The 25,280-nt window shown below is 42.9% G+C and overlaps 1 protein-coding gene across 1 annotated transcript; it reads left to right on the top strand.

Moving 5' to 3' along the window:
• Nucleotides 1-1,088: 1,088 nt before the first annotated feature.
• Nucleotides 1,089-24,870, top strand: chn2 (chimerin 2). The gene is made up of 13 exons (XM_028980286.1): nucleotides 1,089-1,496; nucleotides 11,467-11,505; nucleotides 13,872-13,927; nucleotides 14,516-14,547; nucleotides 14,790-14,903; nucleotides 15,263-15,533; nucleotides 18,752-18,835; nucleotides 19,770-19,854; nucleotides 21,331-21,504; nucleotides 22,620-22,697; nucleotides 23,241-23,378; nucleotides 23,474-23,579; nucleotides 23,657-24,870. The coding sequence occupies exons 1-13, from the start codon at nucleotides 1,448-1,450 to the stop codon at nucleotides 23,826-23,828; spliced, it is 1,398 nt and encodes a 465-aa protein (XP_028836119.1). The 5' UTR covers nucleotides 1,089-1,447; the 3' UTR covers nucleotides 23,829-24,870.
• Nucleotides 24,871-25,280: the final 410 nt, after the last annotated feature.

Here is a 25,280-nt window from a genome sequence, read left to right as displayed (position 1 = left end):
TACCTCTAACATTTTACTATTCAGAATAATAAAGCGGTACACAGATGTGGTTTCAGTTACAACTCCGTTTGAAGTGATTTCACTTCTGCATCTGCATCAGGAAATGTGTCACACAGTATAAATACATGAACAAGACGTGGTTTTACATACCATCAGCCACACACTTGTACTTCATAACTCACTATTGTACTTTATTGGGCTTTTTTTTTATTCTACTCAGCCATTACAATCCTATGACAGTGCAGTTTTAAGTGCCACTGCCCAGCTTGCTGGCTTTTATACTAGCCTTACTTCTCATCTATACTTGTCCCCCATTGTTCTATTTTGCTTATTTTTATTACTTTATTCTCACGTTCCTAAGTCTAGGAGTCTAAGAAACGTGTGGAGAGGAGGAGGTCCGCTGTTACACACAACCAAAAAAAAGCATACAAACAGTGCTTTTATTTACGGTGAGCTAACAGGTACAATAAAACAGTGGACTCAGCACAGCTAACCAACATTAAAACAGACTAAAGAAGGGTTTTCCAGCGGGGATCACTCAAACACGCACAAAAGTTAACAAAAAGGGCACATAAAGCTAACAGGCTAACAACAAATGGTCTATCACACAAAGCAACAAGAATGATGTGGCTGATCAGTGCAAATCCACTAACGAACGATTATATTAAATACTTGAAATCACCCATTCACTATCCATCGATCAGTAAACAACAATATGTGCATTACCAATAAATATGTAATGCGCCGGGTGGTAGTAGCCTAGTGGGTAACACACCCGCATATGAGCCAGAAATCCCACTTACTACCATTGTGTCTCTGAGCAAGTCCAGGGGGGGACTGTCCCTGTAACTACTGATTGTAAGTCGCTCTGGATAAGGCCGTCTGATAAATGCTGTAAATGTAAATGAATTTCATATTCACATGTTCTTTCACAATTAGAATTAGAAGAGACTTTTACCAACAGAACCACCCTCATTTCCAAGCATTGTGTTGGAACTAAACACACCAGATTCTGAGGCCGGGCCAAGTCACGTGACCCGAGTCCACACCCCTGGAAATAGCCACTTTGCGCAAACTCTGCATCTTATTCGCGTCTGTGTTTAAAATGTCCCCACCTATACTCATTTAGGGGAAAAGTCACAGGAAGTTAAATGAAAAGTTGCTATTTCTGGGGACAGCAGGAGATGAGCAGAAGCCGCTGACGATCCACGGAGCGTCCGTGCGAACCGACTTCCACTTTAAGAAGGCGGACGCGCACGGCGCCGGCGTGTTTATCACGGTCCTCCAAGCGGCACATGGACGCGCCGGGCCGCCGCACGTCTCCGATCGTCGGGCAGCATCCCCGCGCGTCCACGCCTAACGCGGCAGCCTGTCCGACCGGACCCGCGGGGGGCGGACCGGGGCGGGCGATGGACGCGTGATCGAGACGCCGACGCGATCGGGCTGGATGGCAGCGTCCAGCAACTCCAGCCTCTCGGGTTCGTCCGTGTCCTCAGGTACCGAAGCCGAGTGCGCGTCCCGCGTGGGTCCGTTGCGCGCAGCCGTGCGTGTCCGCGACCGTCAACTTTTTTTTCTGTTTCTTCTTCTTTGGCTCACGAAGCTGCATGCAGGCTGGGAGCACCCTGGGGTGCTGTTACCGCATCCCCTCACACCCGACGTTGAGTGGGGTTTTTCCTGAGAGGACATTTCAGCACTTAACCGATGTTTATTAAGGGTGAATTTGCATTGCGATGTCTTTAAATGGTCAGAACCTGCGGTAAAAACTCACAGCCTCACCTGTTACACGCACAACCTGACCTTTCCAGTTTACTGAGCACACGCACAGACGTGCACATGTTCCAGGAGGACTGGGAGAGGATCCCAGGGTGGAAGGGCCTTCCATCTGCGAAGGCACCCAAAAACGAGCGGCCACATCATTTTTTGTGAATAACGCCAGTTACGAGCAGATCTGTGTTGTGTACAGGGTTTCGGTCATTTCTGACTGTTTATCCATTTTTAATAGTTAACAGTCCCTTGTAGTGGATCGCAAGTTCTTGAGGAGGCAAACTATTTCCAGATATTTTGGGAGACCGTGGTGAGAATTAGTTCTGAGGTTATCCAAGATAATGCTTCATCAATCAGTTTGAACCATTATCTTCATATCAGAGCTTGCACAGAAATAAGATTTTGTCACGGCCACTCTTGTCATTCATGGAGTGTTCACTGATCAGCCTCTTGTGGGGTGCCGGCATTAATATGGCTTCCTTTTGTGCCACGCATACTTGACTGAAGTGATTTGTCACTGTACTGGTATTACTGGTGTACCGTTGTTCAAAATGGAAGACCCTTCTACATGAGGAACATTTGAAATGTGTTGGCAGATTGCAGGTTCTTTTGAAGGTCGATGGCTAAGGGGTTTATTTGTTCTGCGTGCATGTGGTTCTACTGTGTGAGGTTTGCAGAACGGACCTGTATGAAGGCTCTCTGCTGGTGGGGTTAAGTCTTTTGGTTTGTTTGCTTAAAGTGTGTGAACCGAGGCTGTGAATCAGGTGTTAAAACGTGTGTGTGTGTGTGTGTGTGTGTGTGTAGAGAGAGGTAGAGATAAGACTTCTGTGTGCTCTGAAACATGGTTCAAAGGTGCTTCAGCTCTTTGAATACGTTGGTCTTGCCATCACAAAAGAAGGGGTTAGGTCACGTGGAGTTCTGCTGAAGAGGATCCATGGGAGCAAGAAGAGGAAACGAGGAGTTTAGTTCTAAAGCTTCCCTTTATCCTGCATGCGTGATGTTAATAAGACTTCAAGGTTGTCATAGGTAAAGTTACCATTTCGCCCGTTGCGTAGTGATTGGACCAAAGGGCATCCTGGGAGGGATGAAAGCCCTATCAGACTCTGCTTACCTTGTCCCGCAGAACATAAAACGGCATGCCTCTGCCTACCTACCTGGCTGCCGAGGAACCCGGATTTGTAGGATTACTGCAGTATGGACCTGTATATTGTATAATGATGAGGTGCTGCTGTAGGAAAGGCATTTGCCATTTTACTCCGGATTGTTGTGCTACGTGTGTTTCATATACACGTCGTTTAGAAAGATGAGCGGGGTGTAGCTCGTGATTTAATATGGACTGTCGGCAGCGATGTACCGACCTGTGGCACCCAGCCTCGCTGGTGCTGAGTAGATAACCCACTTGTACTACACTGGCCTATTGTACGTTTAGGCTGCTCTGCAGTTGGGCTTTGTGTCCCCGCACCATGTCAAACACAGCGGGCCACATTTCCTCAGAGATTCCACGCGATCAGATCATCTCATGGCGTATGCTGCTGAGGCCGTGCATTTGCAGCTCTGACCACTGACTCTCCAAGAGGAAAAGTCTTTTTTTTTTTTTTTTCCCGCTTGTGGAGATGGAGCAGGGCTATCATTAGAGCTGTGCCCTCAGCGTAATTATCAGACGCTACGGGCTGGGCTGGTACCAAGAATGGAGTGGTTGTCCCAGGGCTGTGATTATTTTCAGTGGACTGGTATTTGGCAGTCACAACATTTTGAGCGATCTAGTCGGTAACATCTGCCCCCAGAAAAGAGCGGGTCTCTGCTTCATATTAGTCCCTAATAGGACCGTAAACAACGAGTGCTCCGCTGCGCTCTGCGTTCAGCTCTCTTCACATGAAAGGGAGGGTTTTCGCTTTGATGCCCGTCTGAAGGAGAAACCACGAAGCAAGGACTTAACAACAAAACGATGCCTGCTGCGTATTTTTAGCTCTTTTTGGTCATTATTTCAAATGATGAAACGGTACGTACTGCAGACGCACTGCAGTAGTCTCTGGGTGTGCTGGTTCTCTGGACCTCATGCTCGCTCATGAGGACTCCTACACATTCCAGGATGTAAGCTGAAAGGCGAGCAGCAGAAGGTGCTGGCAGGACACAGTAGTGCCAGGAGTGCCAGAATGCCTTTGTTGGAAGGCTGAGGTAACAAAATGCACCTCAGGCTGAGAACAATAACTAAAAAAAGGCATTGTTTTAATGGGATGGGGTTAGGATCATGCCAGGCTTTTTCAGCTGGGAGAGAAGGAACTAACTCCTGAGCCCGCAGTTTCACCTTATTTCATTTCTAACAAGTTTTGACCCACTTTGAAAACACGGTGAGAAGTTCGCAAGTTAGAGATAATGTTATTCAGCCCTCTCTAGTATCTAGTTGGAATATCTGCTAGCTACGCACACTTTCTATTTAGAAAAAACAGCATAATTCCGGAAGCTGGTTTGAGGATGTTTGTAGATGATTCAGATGATTCAGATATGACCAGCACAAATCTTCACAAACTCAAAACCATAACCTGAAACGGCTGGACCATCATCTCAACTAGGTTACCAACTTGGCCATGCTGTGCTTTTCTTTTTGAAGATCATTGCAGTTGTCTGTCTAGAAATAAGCAGAGAATGATCATGGTCACATTAAAAAGCATCCTGACTGCTAGTTAAAGGTCGGGACAGCTGCTGATAAATGGATTGACACTTCTGCTGTCTGTGCATTATTAATTACGGCAGCAGACCTCCCCACTGCCATCCATCATTCTGGCTGAGAATCACATTACAAACAATGGATTTCCCGGGAACCCACATGCTAGCTGGGGGAAATCTATAAGTTGATCTGTGTCTCAAAAAACAGGAGGCGCTTGATCCACCCAACGTGAACATCGATTTGAAGCACATCATCTGAGTAATGAGTGGATCGGCAATGCTTGAAGTATATTAAGGATAAATTTGAGCACTTTAAGTGTGGGTGGTAGTAGGGGTAGCGGTGGTAGTAGCCTAGGGGTAACACACTATGAACCAGAAGACCCAGGTTCAAGTCCCGCTTACTACCATTGTGTCCCTGAGCAAGATACTTAACCCTAAGTGTCTCCAGGGGGACTGTCCCTGTAACTACTGATTGTCAGTCGCTCTGAATAAGGGCGTCTGATAAATGCAGTAAATGTAAAATGTAAATGTATTTCTTTAAGGATCTTCTTATTGGCTGTGTAGAGGTTGCCATTGTCATTCTGTAGTGAGATCAGGGACTGTGCCTTTACAGTAATAAGTCCGACCGATGTGTTGAACTGGGTGGGTTGGTAGTAGCCTTGTGGGTAGCACACAAAAAATCACAGGATGAAACCCCACTCATTGATATGTGGCCATATGGCCAGTGACCAGTTTGACGGTGCTGCTCCTGAAACAGAAGCTCGTAAGCATTTTGGCCATTTGTGTTAACCATTCGCGGCGATACGGCGCCTCCGCACAGGGGAGGTGTGTCGTCGCCACATCGATTACAGCGCCTGCACATGACAGTGCTGTGCTGGAGCTGAGAGCAGTGCCGGGGCAGATGGTCTCCCGACGGGAGCTTGAAGACGCCCACCCGCCTCAGCGCTGCGTGTGTGTTCTGTTTCTTTCATGGGTCTCGCCCTCTCTGCAGCATGTGGGGCCGTGTGGGTGATTACAGCAAAAAAGGCGAAATGGGACTGTGTGAAAGAGAGATGAAGAGACACCATTACAGTGATTGTATATGTGTGTGTGCGTGTGTGTGAGCCTCTACGTGCGTTTACTGCGCGTCCAACGAAAAACACGATAGTGGCCAGAGGAAGCAGTTTCTTTCAAGAGGTTTACAGTGTGTGCGAGATAAAAGCCTGCTGAGGAGCGGTGGGCTCGAGAGGCAGGCTCTGATCCACCATGGAGCAGCATTCATACACTCAGAACCATGGCTGAAGTCTAAAACTGTCACAGTAAACAGTATCCAGAGACGGGAGGAATGAATCTGACATGTTACAGAGGCAGGAAGCCTGTCACAGGAGAGCCAGCGGAATGAATTTTGCTCTATTGTTCTGCGGCAGTGTGTCCTTGGCGCTTTAGAAATATGTTTTAATTTGCAGCATCGGCACAGCGCTGCCGATTCGGTTGCTGCTGCAAGCCTCTGGCTGTTGAGCTGGGAAAATGTCGGTCAAGCAGCACTTTCCACTTCTTTCAGGTTGTTTAGTGGACACTGCCTGGCCAGCATAACCCTCACACACACACACACACACACACACACACACACACACGGCTAAAACCCACAGACTGCCGTTTTAACAATAACAAATCGAAACTACTCGGGTTATTTATATGAATGGGGATGGAATGAGAGCATTTGGCAGGCCACCAAAACGAATCACATTTTCCAAGCTGTGGAGATATCGCTCACTCTCCGCGCGCAGGGGACACAGTGACAGCGACCCTCCTCCTAGTCTGTCCTCCTGCCTCGGCTGTTTTCCACATACACAATATGACGGTGAAAGGCACTGCTCCGGCAAGATCCATCATGTGTGCACATCAACATAAAGTGCTCCTGCCCGACGCGCTCGTTCACACGTGGGCCAAAGATGTCAGCTCACTTGTGATCTTCGCCCAGGGCTTCTGTGCAAGAAACTGAGTGAATCCGCATGTGATGCGAGAGCGACACTTCCTGGCGTCCGACTGCGCGAGTCTCGGGGAGCTGGAGTTTACTTTTGCCGACTCCTGTGTGTTCTGCCTCTTAAGGCCCACTTGTGTGCTGCACAGAGAGACGATGATGGAGTGCTGGGTGTCTCGCCTCCTAGCAGAGCTCTGATGGTGGAGCGGTAGTGAGAGAGAGACACAGAGCGTAGGCAGGACATGTGCTGACGGCTTTGGAGTCTGAAAGTGCTGACGCACAGAGACCCGCCGTCTGAAATAAGACATGAATCCAGAGAGACCGGCCAAGCCTACAGTTCCGTTGCACAAGAACAAACACACATAGCAGAAGAATATTCTTCTGTCAATCAGGCTTAGCATCCTGTTGATTGAATTGAGAAAAAAAAACCTAGTGTTCTGATGTAAAATGAACATATTGATTTGCTTTTTCCACTACAGAAATAAAATAAAAATGCATTTGTGTTCAATCCAAAGCTGGCCATCTGTATATCTATCCATCTGTGTGTCGGTCTGCCTATCTCTTTGTATCTGTCTTACTAATAATTGAAGTAAAATATGGTCATACATGTGTGTATCGGTTCCTTTGAATCACAAATCATATATTTTCAAAAGAAATTATGCCTGGAAGCCAGGATTGTGCCAAAAAGAAATGCAATTAAGCCTTTTGCTATTATTTCATTTATTACTGCGACTTTTGTCAAGGTCGTTCCTGCCACGTGGCTAATCACACATGGCCTCCTAGGTGCATTTCTACCCTGATGGACCAATGCCTGGCCAGGCCTGAACTCAGCTGTGTGTTCATGGTGGCTGTGAATCAGAGGCAATACTGCTATCCGCAGCCTCAGGGTTTCGCCCAACAGCAAGACGTTGCCAGGCCACGCATAGCTGCTGTGGTCACTGTTGCCCTAAGGAAAGCTGAGGACTGAACTCAGCTCTAAATGTAAATGCGCGCACGCCTTCACAGTCATATTTTCTTTAAGACTGTCTGAATTGCCTACATGCACACATAGCGTGTTTTTGTTTTATTGTTTTAACCTTAATGTACACTTGATTAGAGCTGGCAGTTGCTTAGATGTTGCTAATATCACAGTCTAACATATATCCTTTGTCTGTCATAACTTTGCATTTGGCCCCATTTAAGTCTGTGGGCCTGTGGGCCTTGCTATTTGACCTTATTGAAAAAATCAGCACCGTGGACAGTTCCTATATGTTATACAGTTACTACATGTTATTAATGCTGCAACTAATGCACTTGTTGTGTGGACCCTCTGACTGGGTGCTGGGGGTATGAAGGCAAGGTCCTATGATTTGTGGAAAGAAACACTGACTTTTTGCTGCCAGAGCCACGCAGGGATGCATATAAGACATTGCTTTCTGACAATACAAAACTGAAACTGCAGTATTTTCATCCTTGTCCCGCTAAACTAAACATGCACTACAGATTCATATTTTCCAGAAGCATCAGGAGAAAAAGCCCAACTATTTTATCATGCGCTGGAGGTTGCCATAAGATTTATAGAGCTAGATGGAAATTGTTGTGTTTTTCATAAGCTATTTATTTGGTCTTGCAGAGCACAGACATTTGTGACCCTCAAGTGCAACCTTTTGGGGAGGTTGTTCAGTAAAATATCATTGTGTCCACCAACAGCATTACCATCAGCATTACCATACCTTAATATATATATGCATGTATTGTGGCCAGGTCTCAGGAGGAACATTTTTGCATTGAAGCTAAAATCCACCTCATGAAAAACTTGTTGTCCTTCGGCCTCTCTCCCATGAAGCACGCAGTGTTGTATTAGTGTGACGGATTGTATAGTTAAACATAACACTGACAATAGTAATATGTTTTATTAGGCTTCTGGTGATGGGACAATGTTTACTGGAAATGCATGTAGTCATTATGCTCCAGGCCTCTTTGACTTTCATGGGTTTTCTTGTGTTTATTGAAAATTTCCATTTTCAGTTTGATGATTCTGGTGATGAAATGTAGTGATGTTCAAAGCAATAAAATGGAAGTAGTTGAATTAAAAATAGGATAGAAGCATCAGAGAACAAATACCATGACTAGAAATGCATCTTTAAAACCAAAGTGAATGTGCAGAACACTGTTCCAATGAAATGCCCCAGGGTCAGTCAGCTGTTATACCTTTTTATGATACCTTTTTACCTTATAATAGCTTTTTTTCTATACATAAAAAAATGAATTGAAGGGCTGTTCTCTGTTGAGGATCACGCTTCTGTGGATGCATGTGTTGGATTGTTCATTGGATTGGGGGGGCCAGACAAGGAGAGGTGAAACAATAAACTCAGGCTGCTGCCTGAAGAATTCATGGCCCATGTTACTGAGTTCACATCACTGGATACAGGGAGGGAAAAAACAAGACACTGACAGCAGAAGAACGTATTTTGTAAGAACGTATTTTGACAAGACAGTAATCAGACAAGCAAACATAAATGTGCATTCCCAAATGTGCATACTTAACTCAACATGTAGACAAATTCAAGTGCTTTCAGTGCTGATCAAGGCATGCACATGTAACATGCAAATAATGAGGCTTGAGTAAAGCATTCTTTCTGACCCTACATGTGAAAAAATACAGTAAATAGAAAGAGATGAGTAGAAATATTGATTCCCTGCCCAGCGACTTGCTGTTAAAGTTAACTGGCCATGTTTAATTTGGCCAGGTGTGTGTGTTGAAACCCTGTGATGGACTCACAAAGGTCTCTGTCCTGCTTCCATGTGTCCCTGAACTGGATGGATGGGAAAAGATGAATGCAAACATTATTCTAACATATATTATTAATATTGTTTGACAGTTTGACAGTGTAAGGAAGCGTACTCATAACTGGAAGGTTCAAATTCCGAACCGCCAAGGTGCCACTGGGTGCCCTTGAGCAAGGTACCGTCCCCACACAGTGCTCACAGGGCGCCTTTCACTGCTGCCCACTGCTAAGGTTGATGGGTTAAATGCAGAGGACACATTTCATGGTGTCACAGTGTACCATGCTGCAGTGTATCACAATGACAATCACTGTTTTATTCAGCTTCAGTGCTGCTTGAATGAAAGTGGAGAGATGGAATGTGTTTGAGTGTAAAAACCATGGAGTACAATTGTTGGGAATACTTATCCCAATGAAAGTTGTAATATGTTGACATAATATGAATGTGCTTTTCCTGTCATTAATATATGCATAATGAATAAATTCTGCTGTTCACAATTGTTCATGAACAGGATAATTTCAGATCATTTTAATATCTTTTCTCACCCACAAGCCCTGTATGGAGATGCAGTTTGTTAATATTGCAGTACATTTCTCAATCTCAATACTTTCATGGCTGTTTATAGCAGTGCTAAATAAATGTGCCTCCCTCATGAGTTAAAAATTTACATTTTATGTTAACTCAAAAAGTGTTAGACAGCTCTGGAAAAATATAAGTGCTTTTTAGGACATTTTAGCTTTTGCTGATATTTATTCACAGTGGATATGGGCAATTATTTTAATGCACTTTTTCCTAATGGCTGGTCCCCATCCCAGCACAGTGCCAGCCACTGCAATCAATTCCTTTGCACCCTTCACATTTGTCTTAAGTCTAAGTTGGATGCAAATGTGTTTATGTTTGAAACAGCATGCACCTTAATTGTCCAAATGTCCTTAAACGCAATTGATTTGCAGAAGGCCACTGCAGTGCTCATATCTGTAATCCTGTGACAGATTGTTGTCATTAGAGTGAGTGCCACATTGAGCTTTGTTTGAGGGATTTGTGTATTTATGTTTTTATGGTTACCTTGGAGTAGCTAGCCATTGTGTGTTTTATTCCAGGTCCTGACAGTAAGGTTTGAAATTATGCTCTGGATGGTTGTCTTTGTTTAACATTTTCAAACAGACATTCTTTGACATAAGGGGTGTGTATATGATATTTCAGATCTCTAGAGTTTTTTTTACAGTGGAATCCAATGCTGTTCAGTTTATATGAATACTTCCAGTTCTATATTCTGACAAGCTACACCCCTTGCACAGTCAAAACTGCATACCAATGCCCTCATGTCATCTGAAGGGAATTGAATTGAAGAACATTTATCTTACATATATATTGCTAGGCAATCATACCTAAATTATTTGGTCGACAAATAGTTTGTTCCAATTAAAATATTTTGATAAATTAAATGGGTCATACGGTGGCCTCACTATTCTGAGAGTTGCCTTCCTTATGCCGCACCATGCAGTCCAGCTCCACCAATCCAGCTAGCGTGCATGTATGGATTAGTGACACTAAATTTGTCACAGGTTGGAGTGTGTGAATGGGTGGTGTGGGAATGGCCTTGCTCTGGATTAAGCAGTTGTGTATACTTGTGAGTGTGTTGTAAAGTGAATTATTTGATGAATATTTCATTTTGTCACTGTGACGTGTAGATACCACTGAAGCAGTACGTATTGTCTCTAATTTACATGGTCCATCACTCACACCCTTAAAAGATTAAATGTCTGAGTTTTGTTTGCGACTACAGATTTACGGTGCTCTGTGGGCAAAGGCTTATGAAGGAAACGGAGTGATATCAAACACACATAGACTCCACACAACTCATTTTCCTTGAAAGGCCACATAGGTGAGTGGTTGGTACACTGGATTAATTTCCTGACCCTGCTATAAAGCCTTAGTTGTGTAAAAATAACACAACTGATCTGGACAGCAGATCACCCTGACCATGAACATCACTGTGTCCTAAGCAGGTTTCATACGGACTCTCCTTTACTCAAGGTTAACTAAATGAAATGCATTAACACAGTGTCCTCCATGGATAGGACAGGGGATTATGTTGTTTTGAATGTCTCTGCATTATCCTGACAAAACAATGCAATAATGGTTGAGAGCGGCTGCCTTACCTTGTTAGTCAGAGTAAATGCAGCCGGCCCTCTGTACCTCTGTAGGGGGAGAGATAAGGAAACGGCGCTGCGGCATATCACCATATTTGTGTTGACAGCTCTGAGCTTTAGCATTTACCATGAAGCTTTCTGTTCTTCTCCCTTCCCCAGATCCTGAGGATTATCAGCCTCCGATATGGAAGTCCTACTGTGAGTATGAACTATTTCTCCAATCTATTTGTCAACGGTACAGAAAACAGTCCATAAAACTAGTTTTTATTAATTTACCGTTTGATGATCTAAAAACTTGCACAATTCTTTCTCCAGTTCTCCAGTTTACAAGATAGGAAAGAAATTTGTTCTGTTTTAGCTCCTAGGTGGTGCAATGAACTTCCCCTGGATGTCAGAACCACTGTATTTAGATTAGCATTCTCTGTCCAACTGAATTTGAGATTCACGGTATTTATAGTCTGGATCATGGTGAACCAGTAGCAGTACATATTCACTGATGAAAAAGGATGTTCAAAGCACTAATGTACTTATGTGCACATTTTTACTACTGCATGTCAACTGTAAATGGTACTGGTTTAAAAATCTTTCTGTTCTGCTTCTATTCTTATTTAAAAGTGCACAGCATACATCTATAACTTTGTGATATGTGATAAATACTCTTAAATCAGAGTGTAAATCACTCTGGTCAAGGACATGCTGTAAATGTAAATGAAAATGTCAGAGGATATCAGTCCTGGTTTGGGCTTAGTTTATGCTTAAAAATCAGTGTAGGCATATTCCAGGGCTGTACATTTTCAGTGCTACGACATGTACACATAAACCACAGCACATCGGTCACATTTACCAACATGTCACTTATGGGTTATGACAAATGCCAGATGTTGCCCTTTACACTGTAATAGTAGTAGTGTAGTGTTTAGTGTTTATCCCATGGAGTAACTGTATAAACCAGTTACTTTATTGATTGTGTTGATTCTAGGAGTATAAATAGGTTTGGAAATTCAGATTAGAATAGTGCTCGCAATATTATAAAGGGTTGCTTGTCTGCTGCTAACTTTCCTTTTTTTTTTATCAATATTTTTATGTGGGAATGCCCCACCAACAACCTAGAACACCAACCTTTACCATATAATTTAAAATGGCACCCATGCATAGTGGGTAATATACAGTCTATCAAATAATATTCTCATGTTCTGTCCAACTGTGGACTGTGCACATATTGGTGAAACAAAGTCACATTGTTATTAACTGGTATTGTTAAAAGTTGGCATCATGGTTTTCCTGCTTGTAATAATACACATGACACATGTGATGTCACTCTGAAGGCAAATGGAATGCACTATTAGTCAAACATCCACAGTGTACATGTATATTCATACCTATAATGAAGATTTTAAAAGAAAGTTTGTGATACATATGCAATTATTAAGTACGTAATATTGGTATATTCCATAGATTCTCGGAGCTGAGTATAATGTACGGTATGTTGATTGTAATTATGGGAAATTGGGAGATGTCTCCTACTTCCGGGGCTGAATGTGCGGTATTTTTAGACCGTGCTGTGTCCTTGTCATGTCGAATGGAACTTATCCAGGTCTTGCTGCTATGCTCACGTCTCCGTGACCAAAAATGCAACATCACTGTCAGATGTCTTCCTGTTCCTTCACAGGAAAATCTGCCAGGGTGCCAAGCACATTCTTCTGCATGGTTCATAGCTTCCCACGACAGCTCTGCGTGAAAACCTGCATTAAGACTGAATTTATTGCATTACAGCCCATGTCCTAACTTATCACATCTGTTCTTGTGGTGGCATGTGACAACTATGCTGAACTAATGTACATCACTCAGTGTTGTATAAACCTTTTGTAATATTACTACATAATTCACTATATATAATTAACTTTGGGAAACATTTTCATAGCTGAGTATTTCTGGTGATATATTTAGGTTGGTTTATGCCATTATCTTTTTGCTTGATATGTTGCCTATACCTTGTGAAAAAACACACAAGCCTTGATTTCTTACTGTATGCTGGCGTGTTTCCTTGTCTTTCAGCCAGATGGATTAATAAGTAAGCTGGCTGTACCAGCCCTGAAGGTCCTGCTGTGAAATATTAATTTCTGCTCAGGGCTTTGGTGAAATATAGTTCCCTGACATGTAGCATGGAAGGAGATTGATTTGGTTTCTAATGAGATTTTCTCACATTGTTAAATTAGCCCTATGGTGGCAGTACCAGTGGAAACGAACCGGCAACCTTCTGATTACGGGGCCGCTTCCTTAACCGCAAGGCCACCACAAGGGCTTGATTGCACAGTATGTGTGAGGAAAGACTCTCTGTGCTTGTTCCTACAGAGTTCCTATAGTCTGACTCTGGACATTCTTGTTTGTTATGAGCTGATATTGGCTGCACCCCTTTTAAAAGGATGGATAAATGCCGCTTCAAATGACGTGGTTCCCATCTCCTTCCCATTTACACCATATTCATGTTCTACCTATGTGTATAGTCTGGAATCTTGTGTAAAATAATTTTCCTTACATGCACTGGTTTTGTGCGTCTTTGACAGTGTATCAGTTGCAGCAGGAAGCGCCTCGACCCAAGAGGATCACCTGTCCACAAGAGGTCAGCAGTACAGATTGACTGAGCAAAAACACTGAAATATTGGAAATTGAGTATGCATGAAACCCATGAATGACAATTTCACTAAGAGCACAAAACATTCAACCAATACTTATAATAATGAAACAAAACCAAAAAAATCATTTCTTTCTGGTCAGATATAATGCATGAACACTGCGTGTTTTCCAACAGATGCAGTCATTGGCAAAATTGAAAAAAGAAATGCTTAAATTAGTATCTTAAGAGTAAGCTTTAAATCCAGAGAGTCTTACAGTAATTCTATAATGATGTTGGTGTATTTGCCCTAAGATGGACTCCTTTTATCTTGGTTCGTTCCACCAGAGCAGCGTTAATACCACGCTGCTGTTTGGTTTTATGCTGTGTGTGCTTAATATTTGCACTCTGATATCTAACATCACTTAGATAAGCAATTTAACCCTGGAGTGTGTGAGTGTGTGTGTGGACTGGGGCGATAAGTCTGGAGGAGAATTTCCTGCTGTCTCTTCCGGCTTCTTTGTGTGACAGGCTGTCTTTCAAGCTCTCCTTCCATGGTTGCCACTCAGTCATTACTCTCTCTCCTCTCTGTTGCAGATGGAGAACAGGCCGAAACACTATGGCAGGGAGTGAGTGTAACTTTATTACCGCAGTCCTTCTCCTTCATTTTGCAACAATGCTTGTCAAGTGTGTTGAGTGTGGGCGTGAGTTATCACTCATGGCCAGCATTAAATGTGGTATTGGGGCGAGTATTTACATGACTGAGTTGAGTATTTGATGGGACGTGCAGAGGAAATGTGTGTGTGTGTATGTGAGAGAGAGAGGGAGGGAGAAATATCCGGAGCATATGGGATGTTCCCTCTTACTGCAGGTTCCACGGCATGATCTCCAGGGAACGTGCAGATGAGTTACTTGGGAGTGCTGAGGGGGCTTATCTGATCAGAGAGAGCCAGAGGCAACCAGGGAGCTACACGTTAGCCCTGAGGTAGAACAGCAACCATTATATTCCCCCTTTCCCTAAACACACGACAGGATACCCATCATGGTAAATTATCCTATATATATATTTATGGTGGGTTACAGTAGTTTAATGCCCGTACGGGCCAATGATGTGACAGTTCTTTCATCTTTCATGTATCCATGAAGGGTTTATTTTAAGAATTATGATTTGATTATTTTTTTCATAAATATTTCAATAATCTATGAAAGCCATTAGTAGATTTGTTATGCAAACCCTTTTGAATGAAACTAGACCATATGGACACAAAAATAGCATCTCATTATCGACACAGATGAATAAAAATAATAAAATTTTTATTCATTCACTAATAATATTCCATTTAGGTTTGGACACCAGACCTTGAACTACCGCCTGTTTTACGATGGAAAACACTTTGTTGGGGAGAAGCGTTTTGAGTCGGTTCATGATCTGGTCACTGACGGCCTGATCACGCTCTACATAGAGACCAAGGCAGCTGAGTATATTGCCAGGATGACAACAAACCCCATCTATGAACACCTGGGATACACGTCCTTGTTGAGGGACAAGATTGTGCACAGGCTCAGCCGGGTCCGGAACGAGCCCAAGAAAGTCACTTTCCAGAAAGATGGCAAGGTGGGGTTTCATCTGTTTATACATCTTCTGAAAGTTTTTTCTAATCAAACAGAATAAATTGGGTCAGTTAGCTCAGTTAGTTTAGTAATAATAGTTCAGTAAATTCATCTTTTATATTAGATTAAATATTTAATTTTGGAACATCATATTAAAAATGCCTTTTAATCATGCCTGACAGAGATTTGAGAGTGTCAGAAGAGTGCATTATGGAGCTGTTTGTATGTTTGTGGGATGTTGTTTACCATGTCCACTAGATGGCAACCAAGCCCAACGCAGTCAACACACATGAACCAGAGCATCGTGTTCATCTGCCATTGACTGTTCTCATGTGGCACATAGAAGGAGAGGAGCAGCCTTGAGCCGCCACAGGCCTCTGCATTTCTGTACGTTCACAGTGAACTGGGGCCCAGTCAGACTGGGGGTCTCTATTGACTGGAAAGGGAAGCGCAGTATTTCTTTAATCAGATTTACATTTACATTTAGAGCATTTATCAGATGCCCTTACCCAGAGAGATTTACAATCAGTAGTTACAGGGAGCAACTTAGGGTTAAGTGTCTTGCTTAGGGACACAATGGTAGTAAGTGGGATTTGAACCTGGTTCATAGGCAAGTGTGTTATCCACTAGGCTACTACCACCATAATCAGATGTAAGGACTGTCAGCATGTTGCATTCAAAACCAGCGGTAAAATGATTTAGAATAACATTAGACTCACATAGACTTACATCTGGGAAACCGAAGAAAAAAAAAAGCCCTGATTGAAATGTGAGTGTGTGAGATGTAGTGCATGATTTGTATCACTTTGATTTGACTTTTTTTCTCATGTCATGGGCTTTGAGCCAAGTGAAGTGAGTCATCCACCACACCACACCAAAGAACATAATCGCTCATCAAAACTCATGTCCTTTCTCATACCGCCTCTTTCATGTGCATGTGAACATGAACTGGATGTACCAGTGGAGACTTTCTGGATGGCAGCAGGCTTGAACAGAGCACACACCCCTCGGGCAGTGATTCACTGCACTTTTGCACAGTCAGGCAGGCAGGCAGGTGACTGTAGTTGTCCCCATTGTACACTGAGCCACTGCTGGGGTGTGTTCTTTTACTGACCCCCCACCCCCAACCCTGCCTCCCAACATGGTCCGCTCGCTCTACCTGTTCTCCCACTTTGTCTGTCTCGGTCTGTGACACTGCACTGTACAGTCTGCGTAGCATAGTGATTCCATTGTGAAACATGATTCATCACCTACACCCAGCACTATGTCAATGGCTCAGAACCAGTTGTGCAAGCCATGGATTTCAGCCACATATCAAGCCCTGGTTAAATTTATGGCGTGGAAATATGCCGAAAATTACAACCCATGTGAAATATGTGATATTGTGGTGATATAACTACAATGTTCTGCATTTCATAAGTTGTACTGTAGCCTTATTGTACATGTGCTGAATGGACTCTGAATCGCTTGTTCGCTCTCTCTGCTGTATGCATGGACAGTAGGACCCTTGTGTCACTTCCTTCATAATACCCTGTTCTCCCCTCTGTTTCTGTGAAAAATCTTCTGGCCAGGAAAAGACATAGCACTTAAAGAAGAGTTTGATTGACTTGGTCTCTTTTCACAAGAAGCCATGCACCCTGAGGACAAGGAGCCATTAGCTTGGCCTTATAGAGCTTCCTGCTCTAGCTGCCTGCTATTTCCATTATAGTTCAGGGACATGACGGGAGCTTAGATGAAGTTGGAACGGAGCATGAAATGTTTTAAGCCTCCTGATTTATGCTCCTGGAGTGAGCTGCATGGAAGAAGCTCTGGAAGTTAGCAGTAATTTGGAAGAAAAAAAAAAAACAGACAGCAGTGCACGACTACACCACGGAGCAATGCAAAGCATCCTGTCATTTCAGTGTTTTCCAGATGCAACATATACTCACAACAAGCATTTTTTTTTACCATCATCTACAACTCAGTCAATTTGCACTCCAGATAATGCTGCTGTTGATTAGTAAAAAATATGTGCATTTTTTGTCATTGCCTTTGTTCAAGATCGAACAATCAAAAGCAACGTTTAGATATTGTATCTATTTTTTCCCCTTTTTCCATTTGGTGCCATCACTCATTCTTTCGCAGTTTCTTTGGCGGCTCTCTGCATGATTAAAGCTTTCCCTGTTTAAGTTCTACTATGTCTCTTTTCTGGCATGTTTTTTTCAGGGTAAACAGGCTTTCCAGTGTGACACAGTGATTGAGTTGGAAGCTCATTTCAGTTCATTTGTGTGCTTCTCTTGTTCTTCTTCCCTTCTTGAGGTTCTTGTTAGTTCAACGCCATTTGGAGCTCAGCAGTGATGTACAGTGTACAGATAAGAAAGCCCCTCTTCTGATTTTAGGCTGTTTGGATAGAAAGTTATGCATGACAAAAGTGCAGCTGAGCACAGAATCACTAGGCAGACACACACACACACACACACATACACATACACACACACACAGGGCCCAAAAGACTTGGAAGCAGAGTCCCTTGGATCCCATCAGAGATTTAGGAACCACAGGATTATTCCCTGAAGGGAGATTACACCTAATCTCACCCAATCTCGCGCTGTTATGTGTGTTCAGGCAGACAGCGGGGTGCCGTGGAGATAGAGTGGGGTTTCTGCAGAGCAGCAGACCTGGGGGGGGTGGGTTAATGTGGGTCAGGTTTGTTTAAGAGCAGAGCAGCTGTTGTCAGAACATACCAGAAGAGCAGATTAAGTTCCCTGCAGGAGCTCCAGTGCAAGATTAGTCTCTTTAATGTGGACAGAGCCCTGGGAGATGCTGGACTCGGATTTTTCTATTTCAGTCCACATTTCTTTGGGCCTCTGTGAATGAGCTTTTCAATGAGATAGACCCCCCTCTACTCCTCCTCCTCTCAAACCAACCCACCCTCAAGCCACAGTCCTCATGCAAAGACCATCTCCCCATCCTGCCAGTCAGTCTCTTCGTCCAGCTGCCGCTCCCTCCTCCGCAGGCTCACGAGCCACAGCACAGGAGATGGAGCCTGCTTGGGGAAACATGTCCGCTCAGACTCCTACCACTGAGGAGCCCTGGCTTGGTGGAGGAGAGCGGCTGGTGGTCCCCCACAAAGCCAAGCGGGAGCGTAAAAGGCAGGAGCTGCTGGCCCTGGCTCTGGGGATGAGGCTGGGCAGCAGGGCCACGCTGCTCTGGAAGCCACTAAAACTCTTGGCCTGTCCACAGATCTCCTCACCACTAGTACGGCACAGCGCGATCAAGGACTGTCCCGAGAAGCACTGCAACTACGAGAAGGTGCATAACTTCAAGGTAGGACTCTGTCTTTATTTATTTGAAGTGTAATATTCTCCAAATGAAAATAGATTAATTGTGAATGTCATTTTTATGAAATAGTGTATGAGCTGATGGCATTAATCAGCTTTCCTAATTTGACATTTGATGTCAAACAAATTTATTTTGAAAGATAATTTTGATATAAAATAATTTGATGTTGATGCACCATGTTAGTTTATTGGCAAAGCCCTGAGGTGCTCATATTTGTCTATCAGGGACTCATACAATCAGGATTAATGTCTTCTAGAATGAAAAGGACTTAAAGTAAATAGTTGTGGTGGTGTAACAGGAAGTTTGAATGTTGATCATTGTTGCTTTTGCTGCTCTATGCTTAAAGTCAGTCATGTGAATGTATTTGTGCTCTTCGCAGCAGCCTCCAAACAGATGCCAGACACATTATTCTAAATCCCCTTAATCTTTTTCACATTTAAAAAAAAAACGCCTCCACCCAGCATGTGCTTTCATTACAGACCTTGTAATCTTTGCACCATTCTCTTGGTTTGTTCATGTGCCAGTCCGCCTGGAAACAGACTTTACATGACCAATATTCATTTTTACCAGATATGGCCCTTTATGGATTTCTGATATCGAGCATTAATTTTTCATCTTAGTTGTCTTTTTTTAAAGCATTTTCTACTAATTGACAGAGATCTGAGATCCTCAGACAGCTACAGTACAATGTGTGACCTACTGAAAGCACAAAGTGATGATGGTCTGTGTAAGGAAGAATGGTGCATGTGATGCACAGAATAGGTTTTTGGGAAAACAGGACCTTTCTAAAAAGTCTGTGCTTTTTGAATAAACCTAGCCAAGTAATAATAATTTAATTGTAATATTTTAATCATTACATTGCCTGTTTTTGAGGAAATGTAAAATAATTTTCCTATTGGCTGGGATGTTTCTGTTGTAGGTGCACACGTTTAGAGGGCCACATTGGTGCGAGTACTGTGCCAACTTTCTGTGGGGTCTCATCGCCCAAGGTGTCCGCTGCTCAGGTAAAACTCACAAGGCAAACCCACACAAATGATCACTTGTACGTAACTGTTACAAGCACAGTAGCAACTGCTGAACACCAGAGGATACATGCCAGACCTACACAAACACAAAGCGCTCCCATGGTCCCTGAGATGTCGCTATTTAACATTCCTCACTGACACCTGGTCCAAACTGGTTCGGGTCCACCTGTGACTCGCGGGTATTTATAGGAGGCGGGCACTCCGAGCAGCACACACGCAGGACTGGGTCACACCCAGTCAGGCCCGAGCTGTCAAGCCTGCAGTCAACACAGCAAAATGAAAAAGCTGTGCCAGCACTGTACCCATCTCAGGAACTGCAGGTTTTCGGTTTCTCTCTGATCATATTTCCTTTTGCATGTAATTGTGAACTTTCCTGACCTGTTTGAGTTTATTATAGGTTTAGCTTTTAGCTCTGATCTGGAGAGCTGGCGTTGGCATGGATTAAAACAGGCCCCCTACCGCCACACTGCCCCTCTTGATCTCATCTGCTCGCAACCAAAATATAGCACTAAAACCATGGTGTTTCATTTAAATGCCTCCTTTCAGCCAACTCTCAGTCACAAGGCATGCCGTTACATTGATGAGGTTACAGAATTATTCTGGCCTCAGATCTCGGTTGGTGTGTGTGTTTTTTTTTTTTGTTTTGTTCAGAGGGCATGCTGACCAGCCTGGGGCGCAGAGCGCTGTCATTAGATGCTCCCTACACTCTGAGAATAAGAGCTGTGTGGCTTTTGTACAGCAAACCCCATAATTCAGGGAACGTAAATAAATAAACATGGGCACATATTTCCTCCCCACCATGGTCCTATGAGGCATGAAGAGTCAAGTTGAGTATGCTTGGTGGGAAAAAATGCAGTCGGGACAGCCTCTTATGGGACGCTCACACGTACACGCTGAAGGCGGCAACCGAGGCGCACCCTATGCGCTTTTAACTGGGTGACGTCATGGGTTGCCAAACTGAATTGTGGGTCCATTTTTTTGTGTAGCTTGCAGTGCTTGTACCAGCCAAGCAAATATGTTAAGGCAAGTGCTGAAGCAATGTGCACATGTGGCCAAACTACTCAAAAGTTGAAGGGATTCTTTGCTTTGATTGAAAGACTTTAGTGGCACATGCATGACTAGAAGAGACTGACCAATCACTACACTGTGCTTAAGTCAACTGTAGAACTTTTTAATTGAAAGGAACTGGACTGGACTTTTTAGAAGTTGCCATGAGTGGCTCGCTGTGTGGTATGTAGTGTGTGCGTCTACATGACTCTACAAACACATAAGCAGACAGGCCGGCAATCCCAGAAGGCCTCCTGCCACACCACTCGTCCTGTCTGTCTAAGACTCAGGCTCAGCTGTCTGTCATTCAGCCTTGAGGTTCACTCACCTGTGAACTGCATTGTGTCGCCACTATTCCGGGCCATGGCTCCAGCCTGACACCTGATATTCTTTGTGTGTCCCCTGTAGACTGCGGTCTGAATGTCCACAAACAGTGCTCCAAGCTGGTGCCCAGCGACTGCCAGCCAGACCTGCGGTGCATCAAAAAGGTCTTCAGCTGTGACCTCACCACGCTGGTGAAGGCGCACAACACGCCACGCCCTATGGTGCTTGACATGTGCATTCGGGAGATAGAGCACCGAGGTACAACCAGAAGGTTTAAAGTGTGAAATTACAGAATGAGTATGATTTCATTGTAAAGCTATGGTGGCAAAATGGCAATTTATGCCCCAACAACTCAGAACACAAGTTTTGAACAATGTGAGACAGTTCAGGGTTGAACGTTTGCGAAACAGGACCAGCAAATAAAAATTTGCTTTGGGTTGAAATTTTGGTGTGAAAATAAATTTTGCTTTTCTGTTGTTAAGTTGACTTCAAACCAACCCAACATCAACCCTGTGTTGGAGTATTGCTGCTTTCCCGCATTTTAATGTTGCTTCTTTGTTTGTGTTTAATGTTCTTAATAAGCCTAATTTTCAATAAATAGTGTAATTGCAACACTAGTTGAATTTACCTCAGATATACTACAGTATGTCCAATAGCATTGCCCTGCTTTCATTATTGTACATCAGTTTTTTTTTACATTACAATTATACTTACGGCCCAAACAGAGAAACTCAGGTTCAGCCTCTATAATCTGGCTGTAAGACCTCTTAACCAATAAATGCTGCCACAACATTTCAACTGTTCTTAAAGACACAAGGTGAACTGTCTGCCTCACTTTTCTCACCTTTAAGTTTATTTAAATCATGCCATCATGCCAGCAAACTAGCGCAATTATTTATATGAATATTGAATTACATTTTACTTTAATTTACTTTTACTTTATTTACATTTAAATTACATTTATGGAATTCTCATGGCACTGGTCACATGGCATGGAAAAAAATATGTAATTGCTTGACTTCACTAGACCGGGTTTACGAACAATACATGATAAAAGGACAATACATGGAACAAGGTAGATTGACGTGGACTCTGGAACACATACAATGACCGGGTAGTGACACAGTGGAAACAAGGTACATTTATCTTAGAGGCAGCAGGGTTGTCGTAGCTATGAACCAGACCTAGGTTCAAATTCCACTTACTTCATTGTGTCCCTGAGCAAGACACTTCAATAGTTACAGGGACAGTCCCCCTGGACACAATGATAGTAAGTGGGGTTTGAACCTGTGACTTTTAAAGCACATTTGTTATAACTGTTGTGACAAATGAAGAATCTTGAATATACTATTGTTTTCATTAATTCACTGCAGGACTAAAATCCGAGGGGCTCTACAGAGTTTCGGGCTTCACAGAACATGTAGAAGATGTTAAACTGGCCTTTGACCGAGGTAAGCTGCAAAGTATCAAGTGTGTGTCTGTGTCATGACTCCTCTTTCTGAGCATCCCTGCTCCAGCTCAAGTTTTAATGATCAATCCATTTTTTAGTTGAATAAGGTGTTAATAGAATGACTACACTGTGGAGGCCTTTAGAACAATCTGGGCACCATTGGTTGAGCAAACTTAGCGACTTTTTACCGATGCCTGCATTAGGCTAGAGACGTTTCGTTCGATTTTCATATGCAGCCTTCATTTATATTATCATCTTAAGTACATTAAGATATGAGTTGTTTCGAATTCTAACCTTTGTGTTGCTGAACAGTCTTGCCTTTTATTTATTTATTTATTGATTGATTGATAGACACTTTTTAAAAATTTTTGTTGATCACTGCAAGGTGTCTATATTTAATTTTGCAATGCCTGTTTTTCCACGCTTGTATAATCCAGTAGCTTCCCACACTCAAACAATGTTGAGAATCATGCACTGCTTTTATTTGCTGTTGTTTTTAGTCCCTCAGCTCTGACGTTTCTTGCCTGACATTGTTCGTATGCAGATGGTGAGAAGGCAGAAATCAGTGCCACTATCTATCCGGACATTAACATCATCACCGGGGTACTTAAGCTGTACCTGAGGGACCTGCCAATCCCAGTCATCACTTATGATGTGTATTCCAAATTCATCCAAGCTTCAAGTGAGCTCCTTGTTACAAACGTCTTTCTCTTTATTACTAAGTAATGGTCTAACATAAATTCGTGATATGACTAACTTTCCACCCTTCTTCTGCAGAGATTCCAGATCCAGATACCAGATTAGAAGGCATCCATGATGGTTTACAACTCTTACCACCCGCCCACTATGAGACGTTGCGATACCTTATGGCTCATCTTAAGAGGTAAGGCCAGCTTCACTTGTCAGCCTGGCTTAGAACATATTTATAAGCCTTTAACAGAAAACTCCATCTTCTGACAGAGTCACCATGAATGAAAAGGACAATTTCATGAGTGCCGAAAACTTGGGCATTGTGTTTGGACCAACATTAATGCGACCACCTGATCAGAACACTTTGTCCACTCTGAATGACATGCGGTATCAGAAACTAATTGTTCAGCTTTTGATTGAGCATGAGGACATCTTGTTTTAAGCATCAAAGGAGCTCATGTCTCTAGCAGTGCAAATAATGGTGTTTCCTCACAATATTCTTTTTCTCAATTTAAGCATCCTGTACAGTACAATGAGAATATATAGTGTCTTGCATTGCAATGCTTGTGCATGGTGGTCATCTTATGTATTGAAAAAATACCATTTTATGAAAAAAACGCAATCAGACTTTTGCTACTCAGAACATCAGGTAAAACAATGAGCCTATACATTAAATAATTTACAGCATTATTTAATGTAATGCACTACTTCTGAATTCAAGCCAGCTACCTAATACCTAATTATTCTGTCAGCACACTTCCAATAGCCAAATTCAGACATATGTATACTTGGACCATTTGTGCTCAGAAACAAATTCCCAATGCATTACACTTTTGTCCCAGAGAATAGATTGAGTGTGTTGATTTACGTGCTCATTTCCATTGGTGTGGTGAAGCTGTTAATTTTTTAAGGACAGATTCTGTATGTTCAACAACATGTACATTATTCACCCAGAAATGTAATTTATTGCCTAGAAATTATAATGACAATATAACAACATATGTGCCATCGTTTGCAGGAAACCAGAAATACTTTCTCAGTGGTTCATTTGTAAAAACACGTGTTGTGAATAGGTCATATGAAAAAGAAAAAGAAACCACATTCCAGATATTTTCTCGCTGGGGTATCGAGTCTGCTAGCCAAATGTAGCTTGTGTGGACTCCCACCTTTTCTTTTATCTATAATGACATGTTGGTCCAAATGTATTTTGGGTTCCATTGAAAACCATAAAGGAGACACGGGAAGACTTCTTGTGTTCTTTCAGTTACAGTGTCACTGATTTCTAGAGTATAAAATTCACTTGTGAATGTGTCTGGTTTAATTGACCCTACTCCTTGTCATGCTTGTTTTGAGTCTTGTAATTTATTTATTTGGTATTTTCAAACCTTTCTACAAATTCATTTTATCAGAAGTATTTTTTTGTGGAGACTGTAATTATGATTGTAATTTATCAAATGATTTATTAAACGATGTCAAATCTGCAATTTTATGCCTTTTGTGTTCAATTTTTGTTTCCGCCCCAAGAAGTTAGTTTCGGACCTCTGAACTCGTTTTAATAAACTCATTCCCACAGATGTGGCATGAATTTGTTTCTGAACAGTGCATGAGGTGGTAGTAGCCAAGAGGGTGACACACTCGCCTGTGAACCAGAAGACCCAGGTTCAAACCCCACTTACTACCATTGTGTCCCTGAGCAAGACACTTAACCCTGAGTGTCTCCAGGGGGGGACTGTCCCTGTAACTACTGATTGTAAGTCGCTCTGGATAAGGGCGTCTGGTAAATGCTGTAAATGTAAATGCATGAAGTCAAAGATGGACCTGCGGGGACTGGCAGCCTCTTGGAACATGTTTCACTGTAGCTGTAATCCACAAGGTATGGCCCCGGGGAACCGAA

The sequence above is a fragment of the Denticeps clupeoides genome, chromosome 5 (assembly GCF_900700375.1).
Source record: "Denticeps clupeoides chromosome 5, fDenClu1.1, whole genome shotgun sequence".
Classification (NCBI taxonomy): domain Eukaryota; kingdom Metazoa; phylum Chordata; class Actinopteri; order Clupeiformes; family Denticipitidae; genus Denticeps; species Denticeps clupeoides.
The sequence above is the reverse complement of the archived record's forward strand: the minus strand, read 5'-3'. Positions and strand labels throughout refer to the sequence as shown.

What these genes read in the sequence shown, in the direction of transcription:
- chn2 (XM_028980286.1), top strand. Translation starts at nt 1,448, where the DNA reads ATGGCAGCGTCCAGCAACTCCAGCCTCTCGGGTTCGTCCGTGTCCTCA. An exon ending in AGCTACACGTTAGCCCTGAG is followed by an intron (nt 14,904 to 15,262) that starts GTAGAACAGCAA and finishes TATTCCATTTAG; the next exon opens with GTTTGGACACCAGACCTTGA. An exon ending in TAAACTGGCCTTTGACCGAG is followed by an intron (nt 22,698 to 23,240) that starts GTAAGCTGCAAA and finishes GTTCGTATGCAG; the next exon opens with ATGGTGAGAAGGCAGAAATC.